The sequence below is a fragment of the Talpa occidentalis genome, unplaced genomic scaffold (genome assembly GCF_014898055.3).
Source record: "Talpa occidentalis isolate TD23 unplaced genomic scaffold, MPIMG_talOcc4v2.1 talOcc4.12, whole genome shotgun sequence".
NCBI lineage: Eukaryota > Metazoa > Chordata > Mammalia > Eulipotyphla > Talpidae > Talpa > Talpa occidentalis.
In genome coordinates this window covers 39,530,916-39,546,542 of record NW_023601212.1, presented here as the reverse complement: position 1 = coordinate 39,546,542, position 15,627 = coordinate 39,530,916, and the positions used below count along the sequence as shown (strand labels likewise).

General features: G+C 51.9%; 1 protein-coding gene across 10 annotated transcripts in view; it reads left to right on the top strand.

The window, feature by feature from the left end:
• DOCK6 (dedicator of cytokinesis 6) overlaps positions 1-14,687 on the top strand; it is a 40,548-nt gene extending 25,861 nt beyond the window's left edge. For 7 of the 10 annotated variants that reach the window (XM_054693285.1, XM_054693282.1, XM_054693284.1 and 4 more), the window contains 24 exons: positions 1,693-1,806; positions 1,900-2,070; positions 2,453-2,592; positions 2,680-2,849; positions 4,562-4,722; positions 4,843-5,025; positions 5,324-5,450; positions 5,694-5,778; positions 5,903-5,999; positions 6,108-6,242; positions 6,569-6,721; positions 6,877-7,035; positions 7,167-7,267; positions 8,300-8,492; positions 8,566-8,709; positions 10,535-10,666; positions 10,752-10,766; positions 12,132-12,263; positions 12,361-12,450; positions 12,718-12,954; positions 13,197-13,340; positions 13,424-13,530; positions 13,836-13,997; positions 14,443-14,687. In XM_054693285.1, the coding sequence (XP_054549260.1) occupies positions 1,693-1,806; positions 1,900-2,070; positions 2,453-2,592; positions 2,680-2,849; positions 4,562-4,722; positions 4,843-5,025; positions 5,324-5,450; positions 5,694-5,778; positions 5,903-5,999; positions 6,108-6,242; positions 6,569-6,721; positions 6,877-7,035; positions 7,167-7,267; positions 8,300-8,492; positions 8,566-8,709; positions 10,535-10,666; positions 10,752-10,766; positions 12,132-12,263; positions 12,361-12,450; positions 12,718-12,954; positions 13,197-13,340; positions 13,424-13,530; positions 13,836-13,997; positions 14,443-14,485 (3,195 nt within the window). In that variant the 3' untranslated portion in view covers positions 14,486-14,687. The remainder of the gene's footprint in view (positions 1-1,692; positions 1,807-1,899; positions 2,071-2,452; positions 2,593-2,679; positions 2,850-4,561; positions 4,723-4,842; positions 5,026-5,323; positions 5,451-5,693; positions 5,779-5,902; positions 6,000-6,107; positions 6,243-6,568; positions 6,722-6,876; positions 7,036-7,166; positions 7,268-8,299; positions 8,493-8,565; positions 8,710-10,534; positions 10,667-10,751; positions 10,767-12,131; positions 12,264-12,360; positions 12,451-12,717; positions 12,955-13,196; positions 13,341-13,423; positions 13,531-13,835; positions 13,998-14,442) is intronic. The other 3 variants (XM_037505839.1, XM_037505842.1, XM_054693281.1) reach the window with 1 other exon arrangement.
• Positions 14,688-15,627: the final 940 nt, after the last annotated feature.

Genomic DNA, 15,627 nt, shown 5'->3' with positions numbered 1-15,627 from the left:
AACATGACAGCAGATCCATTAGCCCTTACTGCAGTGCCAGCTTACAGTAGGTGCTCAACACAGACATTGATGTTCTGAGAGCTTGGCAGTTGTGCGGGCCCTGGATCACTGAATCCAATACCCACAGGGACTAAGCAGGCAATAATAATAATGAAAATGATACTGAGCATTTAGTGGCTGCTCTATGTGCATCTAAGCATTTTAGATGGATATCATTTCATTCTTCCCACAAACCCATAAAGTTAGTATTGCCGTTATCTCCATTCATTAATGGCAAAACAGTAGAGAAGGACTGAGTAATGATCTAATACCACACAACTGGGAAGGGACAGAATGGGGATTCGAACTCTAGCCCACCAACTCCAAAACCCACGTCCTCACCTCACCCTGCTCCATCTGGGAGAATGGGGCTTGTGGTGGACCATGGGCATGTGCCTGTTAACTATGGCCAGAGTGTCTGATTTGTAATGAGAAATGGGTCTTCTAAATTTAATGGGAACTTTCCAGATTTTTGAAACACCCTGTCTGGCCCAAGTTAGCCTTTGTGCAATCCCCTGTGACCTCTGCACTGGTCTCAAAGGTCTCAACCTTGTTTCATTGGAGCGTCCCCAAGGGCTGACATTTCCCATATTGTGAGGAAACACCCTCAGAAATGTCTGTGAGGAGTTGATAACAGGCCACAGTGGTTTCATTCCTTCTTGTGCCATTTATTGAACACAGACTATCAGATTCCATGCACAAGATAGACCCTTCTCTGCCCCCTGTAGACTCAGAGCTCAGGTGCTTTTGTATTTCGTTTTTTGGGGTTGCAAAGAACAGGGGGCCACTGAGATTAACTTGTGAGGCTACAGAATGACTTACAAGTGCAGCCAGGCCTCAAAGCCAAAACTACCCCATAGGTATTCCTTACACTTACCAGGGGCATCCTGTCCCACGGGCCTTTATACTTACCGTTCCTTCTGCCATGGATGCCTTTTTCTCCTTGGCTCTTTATTGTCCTTCAGGCTTCTCTTGAAACAGCACCTTGTTCTACTGCCTTCAAAATACATAGACCTATGTGGAATCCTTTTGTTTATTGTCTGTCTCCTTCATCCCCTCCCTGTCCCTTCTCACTGCACCCCCTCACACACACATGTGAGCCAGACAAGCAAAAGGGACTTTATCTGTCTCACTGACACACAGTAGATGCTCAATAAATGATGGCTGAGGCCATAAGAGTTAGGACAGAGGTTAATTTGCATGAACATAAACACGAATGGTTTAAATGTGTCCTAGGTTTAATTCTAAGCATAAGTGGGCTGCAGGGGTTAGGGGATAGAGGGTGGGCTCCACAACGTGGGCCTGATCATCTCAGTTCACCATGGCACTACCACATCAGGCATTACAAGAGATAGGGAGTGGAGGAGGGTAGGGGTGTAAGGGCATAGGATGTGTCCCTTTCATAAATGTGGACCGCATCACTTCCACAAAGCTCATTAGCCAGAATATGGTCACATGGTTAGATTCAGCTGCAAGGGAATCTGGGAAATGTAGTCTTTACACAGTTCAACTCTAAAGAGTGTGGTGATACCTTAAGAGAAGAGGATGGGAAGGGGCTGTCATTGGTAACCTGGGTGACAGCCAGACCCCATGCAGGGACCTGAAGCATAATGGGGCATGTGGGTGTGGATTGACTGGCACTTATGTCTCCAGGATTCAGAGCTGGCTGAGCGCCTCAATGCCAGCCTGGCCTTCTTCCTCAGTGATCTGCTGTCCCTGGCAGACCGTGGCTTTGTCTTCAGCCTGATCCGGGCCCACTACAAGCAGGTAGGAGTCTGTTGACAGGCACAGCACACCTGCATTTGACTGGCTGGTGGTGGAACCACCATGTTACTGTCGCCTGTACCCCTTAACCCACAGGTGGCCACGCGGCTGCAGTCAGCCCCCAATCCAACAGCTCTGCAGACCCTACGCATGGACTTCACTCGCATCCTGTGCAGTCATGAGCACTACGTGACTCTCAACCTCCCCTGCTGTCCCTTGTCACCCCCAGCCTCGCCCTCACCTTCCATATCCTCCACCACCTCCCAGGTGGGCTGATTTAATTTCTGGTTTATCCCCTTGACCTATGACCTTTCACCTTCAGTTCCTCATCTGTGGTTCCTTCATCTCTGTCTGTTTCATAGTGGTCCATTGTCCATGGGAACCAACCCCTTACCGCTAATCCATCACTCTGACTCCTCATTCTTAATAGTGTCCCAGGAGGATCAAATTCTAATATCTCACCCCTAGAACCTAACTCTCAGACTTCCTTCTGACTTTTGACTCTAGACCCTGTCACCACACTCTAACCTCTACTGACTTTTAACCCCATGTCACTGTCTCCTCCAAATGAACTAACTCCAATCTTTCACGTCTGACCTTTGACCACAGGCACCCTGCCATCCCTGTGTTCTCCCCCTACCCTCTGCAGAGTTCCACCTTCTCCAGCCAGGCTCCAGACCCCAAGGTGACAAGCATGTTTGAACTGAGTGGGCCGTTCCGGCAGCAGCACTTCCTGGCTGGGCTTCTGCTGACAGAGCTGGCTCTGGCTCTAGAACCTGAAACTGAGGGGTAAGCACAGATCTGTCTAGCCCCAGGGCAAGTGGGAAAGTCTGGAAGCCGCATCCACTCTGCCCTGAGCACTGCACTACCCCACAGGGCATCCCTGCTGCACAAGAAAGCCATCAGTGCGGTCCACAGCCTGCTCTGTGGCCATGACGCCGACCCCCGCTATGCTGAGGCCACCGTGAAGGCCCGTGTCGCGGAGCTGTATCTGCCACTGCTGGCACTCGCACGGGACACAATGCCACGGCTGCACGACTTTGCTGGTCAGGGGGCCAGGGCAGGATGGGGTCATAATGGAGGGGCTTGATTGATTGCACATGGCTCAGGTCAGTTAAGGTGGGAAAGTATATTTAGAAGCATAAGCATGGGTATTAGGGTCAGAAGGTAAGTTCAAGTCTGTCATAGGGCCCCAAATAAGTCATTAACCTCTCTGAGCCACAGGTCAGATGTATAAGATGGGGAGAGTGGCAGTACCAACTACTTCCTAGGGTTATGTGGACATCAGCTGTAGTGCTGGGATATTGTCAGTCATGGTAAATGGGAGGTATTATAACATTTTGGAACATCAGTATGAAAGGATGGTTATAGCCCTTTGTTCATGCACTCATATTCACATTTATTGGCACTGTTGAGGAATGGTATGTAAAGTGGTCGAAATTTGTGGGTTGAATCCCTTCATTTTGGAGAAACTCTTAGTTGTTATCTCTTGAATTTTTTTCCTGCCTCATTTTCTTTTCTCCTCCTGGGACTCCGATTACACTTATGTGAGACCTTTTGATTATATCGCGTGTTTCTTCTATGCTCTGTTTGTCTTCCATTCCCTGCCCCACCTCACTTCTCTCTCTGCTTCAGCTGAGGAACTTTGACGTTTTAGTTCCCTATTTCTGTCTTATGTCATATACATTGTTCTAGTAACCCCATCCATTGAGTTATGAATTTCAGATGTTATATTTTCCAATTGTAAAATATCCGTTTGATTTTTTTCACATAGATTCCAATTTTCTGTTGAAATTCTCCATCTTTTTACACACCTCGGTCCACCTTGATCTCTATTTTAAAGTCCTTGTTCACTAACTTCAACATTTGGTCAGTTATGTGATGACTTTTATTGCCTCTTTTTCTCTCTTAACATATTTTCCTGCCTCTTCACATGTCTTGGAATATTGGGGGCTTCTTTGGGAAAAACAATTTTTTGTAAAAGAACTTTTAGGAGTGAAGCAATGTCATCTTCTCCCAGTGAGGGAGAAAAGCCTCTTTTCTCTCTTAGATGGATAAAATAAGGGGCTTATAAACTAAACCCGATCAACAATTGAGTTGGTCTGAAGTGGGCTGGAGCTATAGTTAGACTCACTCTACCTTTTGTTTCAGGATATCTAGGTAAGGCCTATTATATATTTATTGGCAGCGCCTCCTTCTGGTGAGACTTTCATCATAGATTTTGGAACCACACTGTTTTGGTTAAATCCTTGCTGCACCATTTACCTGCTGTGGTCCCAGACAAATAACTTAACCTCTCTGTGTCTCAGTTACCTCATCTGTAAAATGGGATGATAAAAGTACTTATAGCACAGGGTTGTTTTTAAAATGAAGAGTTAATACTTTAAAGTGTTTAGAACAGAACCTGGCACACAGGAAATGCTATATAAGCACCAATTGATACTATAATAATAGCAGCAGTCTTTATTATTGTTGTTACAGTTATTATTTGTGTGGACCAGGCACATTCTAAATGTTGAACATATAGCAGTGGCCAGAGCAGATATGGTCCCGGCCTTTGTGGTTCTTACCAAGGGCTGCACAATGAATGTATCTAGTCATAAGTCTATGTGATCTCTGGCTGATAACTGGAGACCCCACCATGGTGAGGCAGAGAGGCAGTGTATCTGGGAAGGCTTCCCTGACCTTAGAACTGAAATTTGAGAAAGACAACATTTAGCAAGGTCTCATTCTTCTCTCCCCTCATACCTCCCCCTAGAGGGCCCAGGTCAACGGTCAAGACTGGCCTCCATGCTAGACTCAGACACAGAAGGAGAAGAAGACATTGGAAGCACCATCAACCCTTCTGTGGCCATGGCCATTGCTGGTGGCCCCCTGGCGCCTGGCTCCCGGACCAGCATCTCCCAAGGCCCAGGGACAGTGAGTAGGGTGGGGCTGGTCCCCAGAGACACCATCCAACCCAGTAATAGAAATTATATATAACACAAACCAGCCAGCCCTCATCTTATGTGGAACACCCTATCTCCTCTCTGGCCCCAGGCTTCTCGCTCAGGCTGTCCCCTCTCTGCTGAGTCTAGCCGGACCTTGCTAGTATGTGTGCTATGGGTGCTGAAAAATGCGGAGCCAGCCCTCCTACAGCGCTGGGCTGCTGACCTGGCCCTCCCTCAGCTGGGCCGTCTCTTGGATTTGCTGTATCTTTGCCTGGCTGCCTTCGAATACAAGGTTCGGAGGTGTGGCAGGAGTCTGGGATAGGAGGCAGGCTGGGTGTGCACACAGGACCCTGGGGTGCAGTGTGCTGGCATGAGGGGTGGATGTCTTTATGCATGGTTCCTGAGGGTAAATGGGTAGACTCGATTTGTGCAAAGCCAAAGAGGAAAAGGAAAATTGACTTTATGAGTAGAATTTGGAAGTTGCCACGGGAAGAATCATGTGTTCAAGCAGAAGTTCCTGGAGGTAGAAAAGAGCCAGAAGAAGTGAATTAGACTCGCCCAGGTGTTGCACTCATGCTCTGCCCTTCCAGGGGAAAAAGGCCTTTGAGCGCATCAACAGCCTCACCTTCAAGAAGTCACTGGACATGAAGGCTCGCCTGGAGGAAGCCATCCTGGGCACCATAGGAGCACGACAAGAGATGGTGCGTCGGAGCCGAGGTGAGAGGGAGGTGTTCCCCACACACTGGTCCGAACCTCTGTCTTAGGGCCCCAGGTGGGGGGCTTCCCTTCCCCTCTGTCCAGCTCACGACATCCCTCACGTCTGCGTGCTGCTCAGCAAGCATCCCTCCACCCTGCCTCCTCTGGGTTGTCCACACAGTGTATCTTGGTGCCCACGCATTCCTCATGATCATGTGTTTCCTTCTGTCTGTACACATCTGTGGTCGCATGCTTACGCCTCAGAGAGGAGCCCGTTTGGGAACCAGGAGAACGTGCGCTGGCGGAAGAGTATTACACATTGGAGACAAACCTCAGACCGTATTGACAAGTGGGTGTGGGCAGGAGGTGGTTTCTGGGGTCAGATCAGAGAATCGGTACCCTTGAGGGCACCCAAGGAAGGGGGAGAGGTGAGGTGTGGGATCGAGTCCCCAAGCCCTTCCTGTCTTCTTTAGAACCAAGGATGAAATGGAACATGAGGCCTTGGTAGATGGGAACCTGGCAACTGAGGTGAGCCTGGTGGTTTTGGACACACTGGAAATCATTGTGCAGGTAGGGCTTGATCCAATATCTTCCCTGACCTCTGACCTCACCAGAGTGCCTGGTGATCTCTGACTGTAACTGCCCCAGTCTCTGATAGCTGGATTTCTGATCCCCCAGACAGTGATGCTGTCAGAGGCCCGGGAGAGTATCTTGGGTGCAGTCCTGAAGGTCGTGTTGTACAGTTTGGGCAGTGCCCAGAGTGCACTCTTCTTGCAGCATGGCCTGGCCACACAACGGGCCCTGGTGTCCAAGGTGAGCACTACCCAATAACCACTGTTCCTTTTTTGTTACAACCACAATTCCTAGAGTCATGGTCACACACCATCATTGAGCACCTACTCTGTGCTCAGCAACTCCATGACACTCCTCAGCTACCATTTACAGAGGAAGAAACTCGGGCTGTAAGTGACAGTCACTCACTCAGAGTCACACAGTTAAGGGCTAAAATCCAGGTTTGACAACAAAGCCGGCTGTGCTCAGCCAGAGGGCAGATGCCCCCTGCTCACATCCCCTCTGGGGACCCCGCAAGCCAGACCCAGGAGGGACTGACCAGTGTCTGTATCGTCCCTGGGGGGCAGTTTCCAGAGCTGCTGTTCGAGGAGGACACGGAGTTATGTGCTGACCTCTGCTTGAGGCTCCTGAGACACTGTGGCAGCCGCATCAGCACCATCCGCACGCATGCCAGCGCCTCGCTCTACCTTCTCATGCGCCAGAATTTCGAGATTGGCAATGTAAGGGGGACTGAAGGCACGCTTTATACAAGGCTTGGGGAGGGTGGCCAACAAGGGGGTCTTGCTCGGGGAGAGAGGTGAAGTCATCAGGGCAAACAGACCCTGAGGTGAGGTTCCAAGGTCCATGGGATTGCTCTCCCTCCCCTGCCCCACAGAACTTTGCCCGTGTGAAGATGCAAGTGACCATGTCGCTTTCGTCCCTGGTGGGAACAACTCAAAACTTCAGTGAAGAGCACCTGCGACGATCACTTAAGACCATCCTTACCTATGCAGAGGAGGATGTGGGGCTGCGGGATAGCACCTTTGCCGAGCAGGTGATCCCACTGGTCCCCGCCCCACCCCTCTCATCACCTGGGTCTCTGTCCACCCACCTGGCCTGACCCCATCACCTTGGCTCTTCACTTCCCAATGCCCTCATTGGCCCCTGGCCATTCACCTACTCCAGGTCCAGGACCTAATGTTCAACCTGCATATGATCCTGACGGACACAGTGAAGATGAAGGAGCATCAGGAGGATCCGGAAATGCTCATAGACCTCATGTACAGGTGAGGAGGGCCAGGTGGTACTTGCAGCCATTCGTACCCACAGACAGGTCAGGGGAGAGTGAGTAGGTAGTGAGTGGGACAGATGAGTAGATACACAAAGGGCAGAGGAACATACAGATTAAGATGACAGATGCAAACAAGGACAAGTGAGTGGGGCAGATGGGAGAGACAGGTGAGGTGCTAACAACAGTTGAACGGATTACAGATCAGGGGAATAAGTGATGGGAGGAGAGGTGAGGGGTATATAGTAAGAAATTAGGGTGTGAGAGGTAGGGGGCAGGCGATGGAGACACGGAGGATGGGGGAACATAGGGATGGGCCTGGGTGGTGCATGGTGCACGCCGCTGCCCTGGTGGCCGAATACCTGGCCCTGCTGGAGGACAGCCGGCACCTGCCAGTGGGCTGCGTTTCCTTCCAGGTAAGCCACCAGGTGGGAAGGGGGTGTCATGTCTGGGTTGGGGACCAGGTTCTGACACCATGTCCTACCCCAGGGTGAACTGGTGCATGAGCAGAGGACCAGTGAATAGGGCACAGCTTGTGGCTCCAGATGTCAATGATAGCAGAACAACAAGTGATAGAATGACACTGGAGTAGCACAGGGATGTGCAGTTAAGGGAATGGATAAGTGAGGAGACAGGTGAATAGAGGAAGAGGGACGAGGATGGACAGATGAAGACAGATGAGGTATTGGACAGAAAGGGGAGTAGGTGAAGGTCTGGACAGGTACAGAGACATGTGGATGGAGTACAGGTGGGGAGACTGACTGGTCAGTGGGAGACAGGTAGAAGGACAAATGAGAAGACAGATGAATAGAATAACAGGTAAAGAGACAAATGAAGGGATAGACAGGTGAGGGGATGGAGAGCTGAGGACACAGGTGAGGGGATGGACTGGTGAACGGGGTACTGGTGAGGTTGATGGTAGTATGGCAGATGGGTGGGGTAACAAGTAAAAGGGATGAATAAGTCGGGCAGGTAGTGGAAGGCAAAGTGAACCCCTCTTCTCCTCACTGCCCCTTCACCTGGGTGCCAGGATTGCCCGGGGCTACCAAGGCTCCCCAGATCTTCGACTGACATGGCTACAGAACATGGCAGGGAAGCATGCTGAGCTGGGCAACCATGCAGAGGCTGCCCAGTGCATGGTGCACGCCGCTGCCCTGGTGGCCGAATACCTGGCCCTGCTGGAGGACAGCCGGCACCTGCCAGTGGGCTGCGTTTCCTTCCAGGTAAGCCACCAGGTGGGAAGGGGGTGTCATGTCTGGGTTGGGGACCAGGTTCTGACACCATGTCCTACCCCAGAATATCTCGTCCAACGTGCTGGAGGAGTCTGCAATCTCTGATGACATCCTGTCACCCGACGAGGAGGGCTTCTGTTCCGGGAAGCACTTCACAGAGCTGGGGCTGGTGGGACTTCTGGAGCAGGCGGCTGCCTACTTCACCATGGTGAGGCCTTGGGTGGCTGCAGGACTCAGGTTCAGTGGGGGCGGCTTCATGGATCACCTGACAGCTGATACCCGCTCTTAGAGACTCAAGCTGCTTGGACCCTTTCCAGGCAGGGCATGTGGAGAGAACTGGAACCCTCAGAGGCCCCCATTACCTGCCTTTCTCCCCTTAAAATTGTGGCCCATGGCCTGGATATAGTAAACCTTCAAACATTTAGTTGTTGTTTTTTTTTAAAGATTTATTTATTTATGCATACAAGAGCTGGGGTACAGGCTAGAGGTGTGGGGGTGAGAGGATTCACCAGAGACAGAGTGGGGAGCAGAACAGGCAGACTGACTGAAATACACTGCTGAGGGGAGCAGCGGGTGAGTCAGGAGAGGTCTGCTGTGCTATGTGGGTAGCTCCCTGGCCAGGGATCGAACTCATGCTGCAGTGGCTGCAGAAGCTTCTTAGGTTGCTCTTAACCCCTGCACCACCAAGGAGGCCCAATATTTAGCTTTTTTTTTTTTTTTTTAAAGACTTATTTATTTATTTATACAAGCACTGGGTACAGTCAGAAGCGCGGGAGGGTGAGAGAATTCACCAGAGCCAGAGCGGGGAGCAGAGCAGGTAGAAGGACCGAAGTACACTGCTGAGGGGAGCAGCGGGCGGCAGGAGAGGTCGGCGCGCCATGTGGGACCCTCCTCTGGTGGCTGGGGAGCAGCTGGGGATTGAACCAGCGCTGCAGAGGCTGCGGGCAGCTTCACAACCCAGTGCTCAACTGCTGCGCCACCAGGGAGGCCCTAGCTATTATTTTAAAACAATTTTATTACAGAAAGCTTCAAGCACACATCAAGAATATTGTGTCACTTTTGCCTCCTACTGAACATTTAAATTCAGTCACCTCTATTTACTGTTTTATCTCCTCTTTGTGTTTAGCTTTGTTTTGCTTTTTTTTTTTTTTACATATAAAAGACAAAAATCACAATTTTCACAAGTTGATAAAACCAAATGTGATGTCCAACTGGAGTATTTTTATTTTTTTTATTTTTTTTAAGATTTATTTTTTATTTTTCTTTTTTTTAAAGATTTATTTATTGATGCATATAAGAGCTGGGGTATAGGCCAGAGATGCAGGGGGTGAGAGGATTCACCAGAGACAGAGTGGGGAACAGAACAGGTGGACTGACTGAAATACACTACTGAAGGGAGCAGCAGGCCAGACAGGAGAGGTCTGCTGGGGATCAAACTTATGCTGCAGTGGCTGCAGATAGCCTCATAGTGCTGAGACTTAACCCCTTGTGTCACCAGGAAGGCCGTGGAGTATTTTTAAACCTTCCATACTGAGGGTAGGCATCATCTGGAAGCTTGTTAGAAATGCAGGGTCCTTAGCACCCCAGTGTTTTTACAAGAGCTCAGTGATTCCTCATGCAACAGAGAAGTTCCAGCTTAAATTAAATCCCAGATGCCACAACCTTACACCAAGTACTCTCCCCTCACATGTTCATGTTTGTATGAAGGCAAATATGTTTGTATGTTGGAGACCTGGGCTTTGTTTCAAAAGACCCTCAGGCTTGTGTTGGGCCAGTTGTGTTCCTAAGGTGTCACTTTACCTTTCCTCAGTTTCCCCTGGAAAAAAATCCAGTGAGATTTTTTTTTCCTGTGATGCCTACCTCTTTAGTAATATTATCATTATTACCACATTGTGAGAATCTCATAGACAAAAACTTCAGTGGAAGAATCCATCTGGGGCAAGGGTGGTTCAGGATGGGCTTCCTGGAGAAATCGATGGTGGCTAGATCTATCCATGAGGAGTCCTCATGTGCCCCTCACATTCACCCCCCAGGGCGGGCTCTATGAGGCAGTGAATGAGGTCTATAAGACCCTCATCCCCATCCTGGAAGCCCACCGTGACTATAAGAAGCTGGCTGCCGTGCATGGCAAACTACAGGAGGCCTTCACCAAGATCATGCACCAGGTGGGCCCAGGAACCCTGCCCTATACTTGACCCTTGGACTCAGCCCCCAGAACTCACCTGACCTAGACCTTTCTCTCCCCCACAGAGCTCAGGCTGGGAGGTGAGTCAACCCCACCTGTCTCTGAAACCCCAGTGACAGTTGGTCAGCAAAGGTCAGGAACCACCAGAGGGCGCTAAAAGAGCACAGCTGCCCCACTGAAGGCCAGGCGCCGGCTGATGACTATACCCCCCTACTTCCCCCTTTCCGCCCCCTTCTCTTCCTCCACCCCAGATCTTGAGGGCAGCTTGTGACTCACCCAGCTGGGAGCTCTCCCGAGACACCCCTCCCTCTGCTGGGCCAGCTTGGTCACTGCCTGGGAGGGGTTCCCCCGACACCCTGTCTGTGTTTCTCTTTGTCTCTCTATCTCCTTGTATCTCTTGGTCTCTTTCCCTTCATCTCTCCCTGTCCCTGTCTCTCCCCATCTTGTTCATTCTCTTTATGTCTCTCAGTCTTTTTCTCTCCCTGTCTTTCCATCTTTCCCCCAGGATCTCTGCTCTTCATTTCCAGTTAATGCATGCCCCCCCTCTCCTGCCTCTCTACACTTAGATCTATTTTTAGGCCTCTTCTAGTTTGGGGAGAATTTTTCTGGCCAAAGATGGCAGAAACCCAGAGCCCAGGCGGGAGGGCAACATCAGGGCCGGGTGGAGCAGGCAGGTCCCCTTGTTGGATCTCTGGTCTCTGCCAAAGCAATGTTTCTCATAGGGCAGCATAAACAGGACCCTGGGGGCCGGGACTCTGACTTCTGACCTCTCTGTGACTTTGTGTATCTGTTCTTCCCCCTCCCCCTCCTTCACCTCATACCTGTCCCACCCCACCTGGATCTGCCTTGGTGAGTGAACATGGATTCCCCACTTCCTTTCCATGGAGGGTAATATATGAGGGGTGGGGCCCTCCTTCCAAACTTAGGGCTGGGGGTGTGGGATGCCCTGGAACAAGGAAGCCAGAGCCTCTATCCCACAGCAGGAGACAGTCATGTTTGCTCAGAGTCACTCAAGCATTTATTGAGCACCTGCTGTATAACCAAACCTGTAGAAACTGAGGTCACAGCTGTGAGCTGTAGAGTCCTGGTCCTCATTTCATGCTGAGGTCTAGATTGAGGAACTGCATGGGGGCAAGAGGGCAAAACAGAAACTAGGGACTTGTTTTAAATGAGAATTAAGTTTGGCAGAGGTATGAGATAGGCTGGAGAGAGAGAATAGGGGCATGGCCAGCTGGTAGTGATCTGCGTCCAGACATCTGTTTCTCAGGATGCCCCTGCTTGTGCCCATGACCTGATGTTCTTGGGGTCCTCTATGCCCACGACCTGTTCCCAGAGTCTCATTCCCATGCCAACCTCTTCCCCATGTGGGGCCGGAGGACATGTGTCTCTGGTGCCCGGGTACCTCCCAGAGCAGCTTCCTAGGACAACAATGCCCCTTCCCACAGCTGCAGCGCGTTTTTGGGACCTATTTCCGAGTAGGCTTCTATGGCACCCACTTTGGAGACCTGGATGAGCAGGAGTTTGTGTACAAGGAGCCGTCTATCACAAAGCTGGCTGAGATTTCACACCGGCTGGAGGCATGTCTGGGTAGAGGTGGGTGGGTAGGGCTTAGGTTGCCCTGGGATGGAACGGGGCCTGCACCTTGTGACCCCAAGTCAGCCCCATGTCTCCTAGGAGTTCTACACAGAACGATTTGGGGAGAATGTGGTTGAGATTGTCAAAGACTCAAACCCTGTGGACAAGAGCAAGCTCGACCCACATAAGGTAAGGACTCCTGACCATCCTCCGAGAAGTTCCTCGGGACCCTCAAATGCTATTTCTCCAGGAAATATCAAAGCTTATCTCTCTTTGGGATTCAAAATCCTAGCCCTTGAAGCATTCCCAAATATCCAGACTAAGAGAAACCTGGGAATCCCCAGACTTACTTAAATCTCCTTCATCAGGGAGGGAGGGCTCTGCGGGGAGGCTGGCAAACCTGGGTGTATGCATGTTGGGACTGTGGGAGCCTCACATAGGAGCCCTGTGCCCCAGGCCTACATCCAGATCACATATGTGGAACCGCACTTTGACACCTATGAGCTCAAGGACCGGGTGACCTACTTTGACCGCAACTATGGGCTTCGTACCTTCCTGTTCTGCACGCCCTTCACGCCCGATGGGCGCGCACATGGGGAGCTACCAGAGCAGCACAAACGCAAAACGCTGCTCAGCACGGACCATGCTTTCCCCTACATCAAGACTCGCATCCGTGTGTGCCACCGGGAGGAGGTGGGTGAGGCCCTCATGATTTCCAGGATCATGGTATCCCAGGTACCCCAGGCCCCAGTCTCCAGGCTCAATTCTCTACTCCCAGACCCAGCCATCCCAAGGCTGGAACAGAGCTAGACCAAAGTCCCCAGAGCCAGACAAAGATAGTTGAGCCAGTACCCCCACCCTGCCAGACCCAGGCAGGCATAAGTCCTCCACTGCGTTTATTGCACAGCCTCTTAGACCCCCTTCCCTACCTGCAGACTGTGCTGACACCAGTGGAGGTGGCTATTGAGGACATGCAGAAGAAGACGAGGGAGCTGGCCTTTGCCACTGAGCAGGACCCGCCTGATGCCAAGATGCTGCAGATGGTTCTTCAGGGCTCTGTGGGGCCCACTGTGAACCAGGCATGGCCAGTGGGGGATGCAGGCTGTCTGAGGGTGCCCCAGGAGTCATGCAGATTCCCTCATGAGCCCCTGTCATCCTATAGGGTCCCCTGGAGGTGGCCCAGGTGTTTTTGGCAGAGATTCCAGAAGACCCCAAGCTCTTCAGGCATCACAATAAGCTGCGGCTCTGTTTCAAAGACTTCTGCAAGAAGTAGGCTTGATCCCCCTATCACAGCTTCTTTGACCCCCCCCCCCATTATGGCTGTCTGCCACCTGACCCCTAGTAAAACCTGTCTAGCAACCTGGCCTTCTCCCACCCCACCCCCGCTATATAGCCTCTCACTACACCTGATCTCCATTATGGATCTCCTGCCTTTCTCATTCCCATTAAGTCTTCTCTACCTATCTGACCCCCTATTTAGATGTCCTGACCCCATCTTATGAATTTCCCCACCTCTGATTCTGCTTTCTTTCCCGAGTGCCAGCCCCTGAGCATCTCCTACATCTAACCCTCAGGTGTGAGGATGCACTGCGGAAGAACAAGGCTCTGATTGGGCCAGACCAGAAGGAGTACCACCGTGAGCTGGAGCGCAACTACTCCCGCCTCCGAGAGGCGCTGCAGCCCCTGCTCACTCAGCGCTTGCCCCAGCTGCTGGCACCTGCTGTAGCCAACCTCAGGTGCCTGACCATGACTCCAGCCCCCAGAGAGGGCAAGAGGAGGCAAGCAAAGACAGGCACAGGATTCCGGCAGTTATGTGCGTACACATCAGCGCTTGCACTTGCAGCTTTGCACAAGCACATACACAGAATGCGCAGATGTGTACACAGTTGCAGGCACTGAACAGCCATAGCAGATCCTGGTGGGTCAATTCCCAGACCAGCGACTTCATCTTTCTGAGTCTCGGTTTCCATATCTATAAAATGGGCATGATTCGTATCTCTGATGATGAATTCTAAGAGAGAATCTGTGAATCCATGACCAAATCAGAATGGATGTGAAAGGAGCAAGGAAGACCCTAGAAGGATACTTGGTGAAGGAGGAGTGAGACTGGAGAGGGCTGGGAACACTATGGAATTGGAAGGGAGGCTCTGCCCATGTTGACCCACCTTATTTCTCCCTTAGGAACTCCTTGAACAGAGCAAGTTTCCGGAAGGCAGACCTCTGAGCCCGTAGGGCCTGAAGCCACACCCAGAGGAACCAGCACACTGGCTTCAGCTATTTGTGTCTTCCTGGAGTCTCCCCACTATCTACTTGGACATGGGGTGACCACATTGCATGTGGGGCTGGGCCCTTGTCCCTTGTCTGTCCCTATCTATGTGCACTGATGCTTCTTACCTTTTTTTTATTTAAAATGGTTTTTCTAAGCAGCCTGTGTGGTGTGATCCCTGGGGGCTGGTCCTATGTACAGTCTATCCTCACACCCTGACCTTGGGCAGACACTGAGAACCATCTGTATGCTAGGGACACAACAGGGACAACAGATGTAAATTCCTGCCCTTGTGGGGCTGACATTCTAGTGGAGAAGGCAACACACAAAGGACAATGTCTCATGCACAGGAGGAATAATAGTAACATTTATCAAACTGTTGCTGAGTTCCCAACCCTGTACGAAATGACTCCCAGGAAGAATGCCCAGATTAAGGTCCTTTTTTGCTTTTTGTGTGTGTGGGTTATTTTGCCTGAGGGACCTCCATTAGGCCCCTCCCTGCTTCAAGCTTCATGAATCTTCTCAACAGCGCTATTCTGTAGGCAGCATTCCTGGCCCTGTTTTACAGATGGGAAAACTGAGGCACCCGGCAGTTAAGGATCGGCTGGCCTGGGATTGGAGCCCAGCTCTGGCTGGCCGTGGAGCCTTGGCCCTGGCCCGCGTAGCCGCGTGCTGACCTAGCCCCGCTCTCCGCCCCGTGTTGCTCACGCCACCGTGTACCAGCCGGCGCCGAGCTGCTTCCAGCGCTGGGCAGGCTGGGGGAGGGGTGCCCCGCCATCGCGCCCCAAGCTCCGCGCCCTCCCAGCGCTGGGCCCCGGCCAGCCCCGCCCCTCACCCCCTGCAGCGGCCCAGCTGCAGCCGGGTGGGGAGGACAGTATTGGAGGGACCCTGCCTCGGAGACCCAGGGTGCCGGGGCGCGAGGCCCGGCCCCCGCACGTGCGCGCGCACACACACCCCTACCTGCCATCCGGTGAATGTCCTGAACGGTCCCCACCCGCCCCCCTGGTCTTCACTGCCCCCCGCCCCCGCGGCCGGGGCGGGAGGGGCGGGGTGCCCGGGAGGGGGCGGGGCGGGGCGGGGCGGGGCCGCCGCCGAGGGCC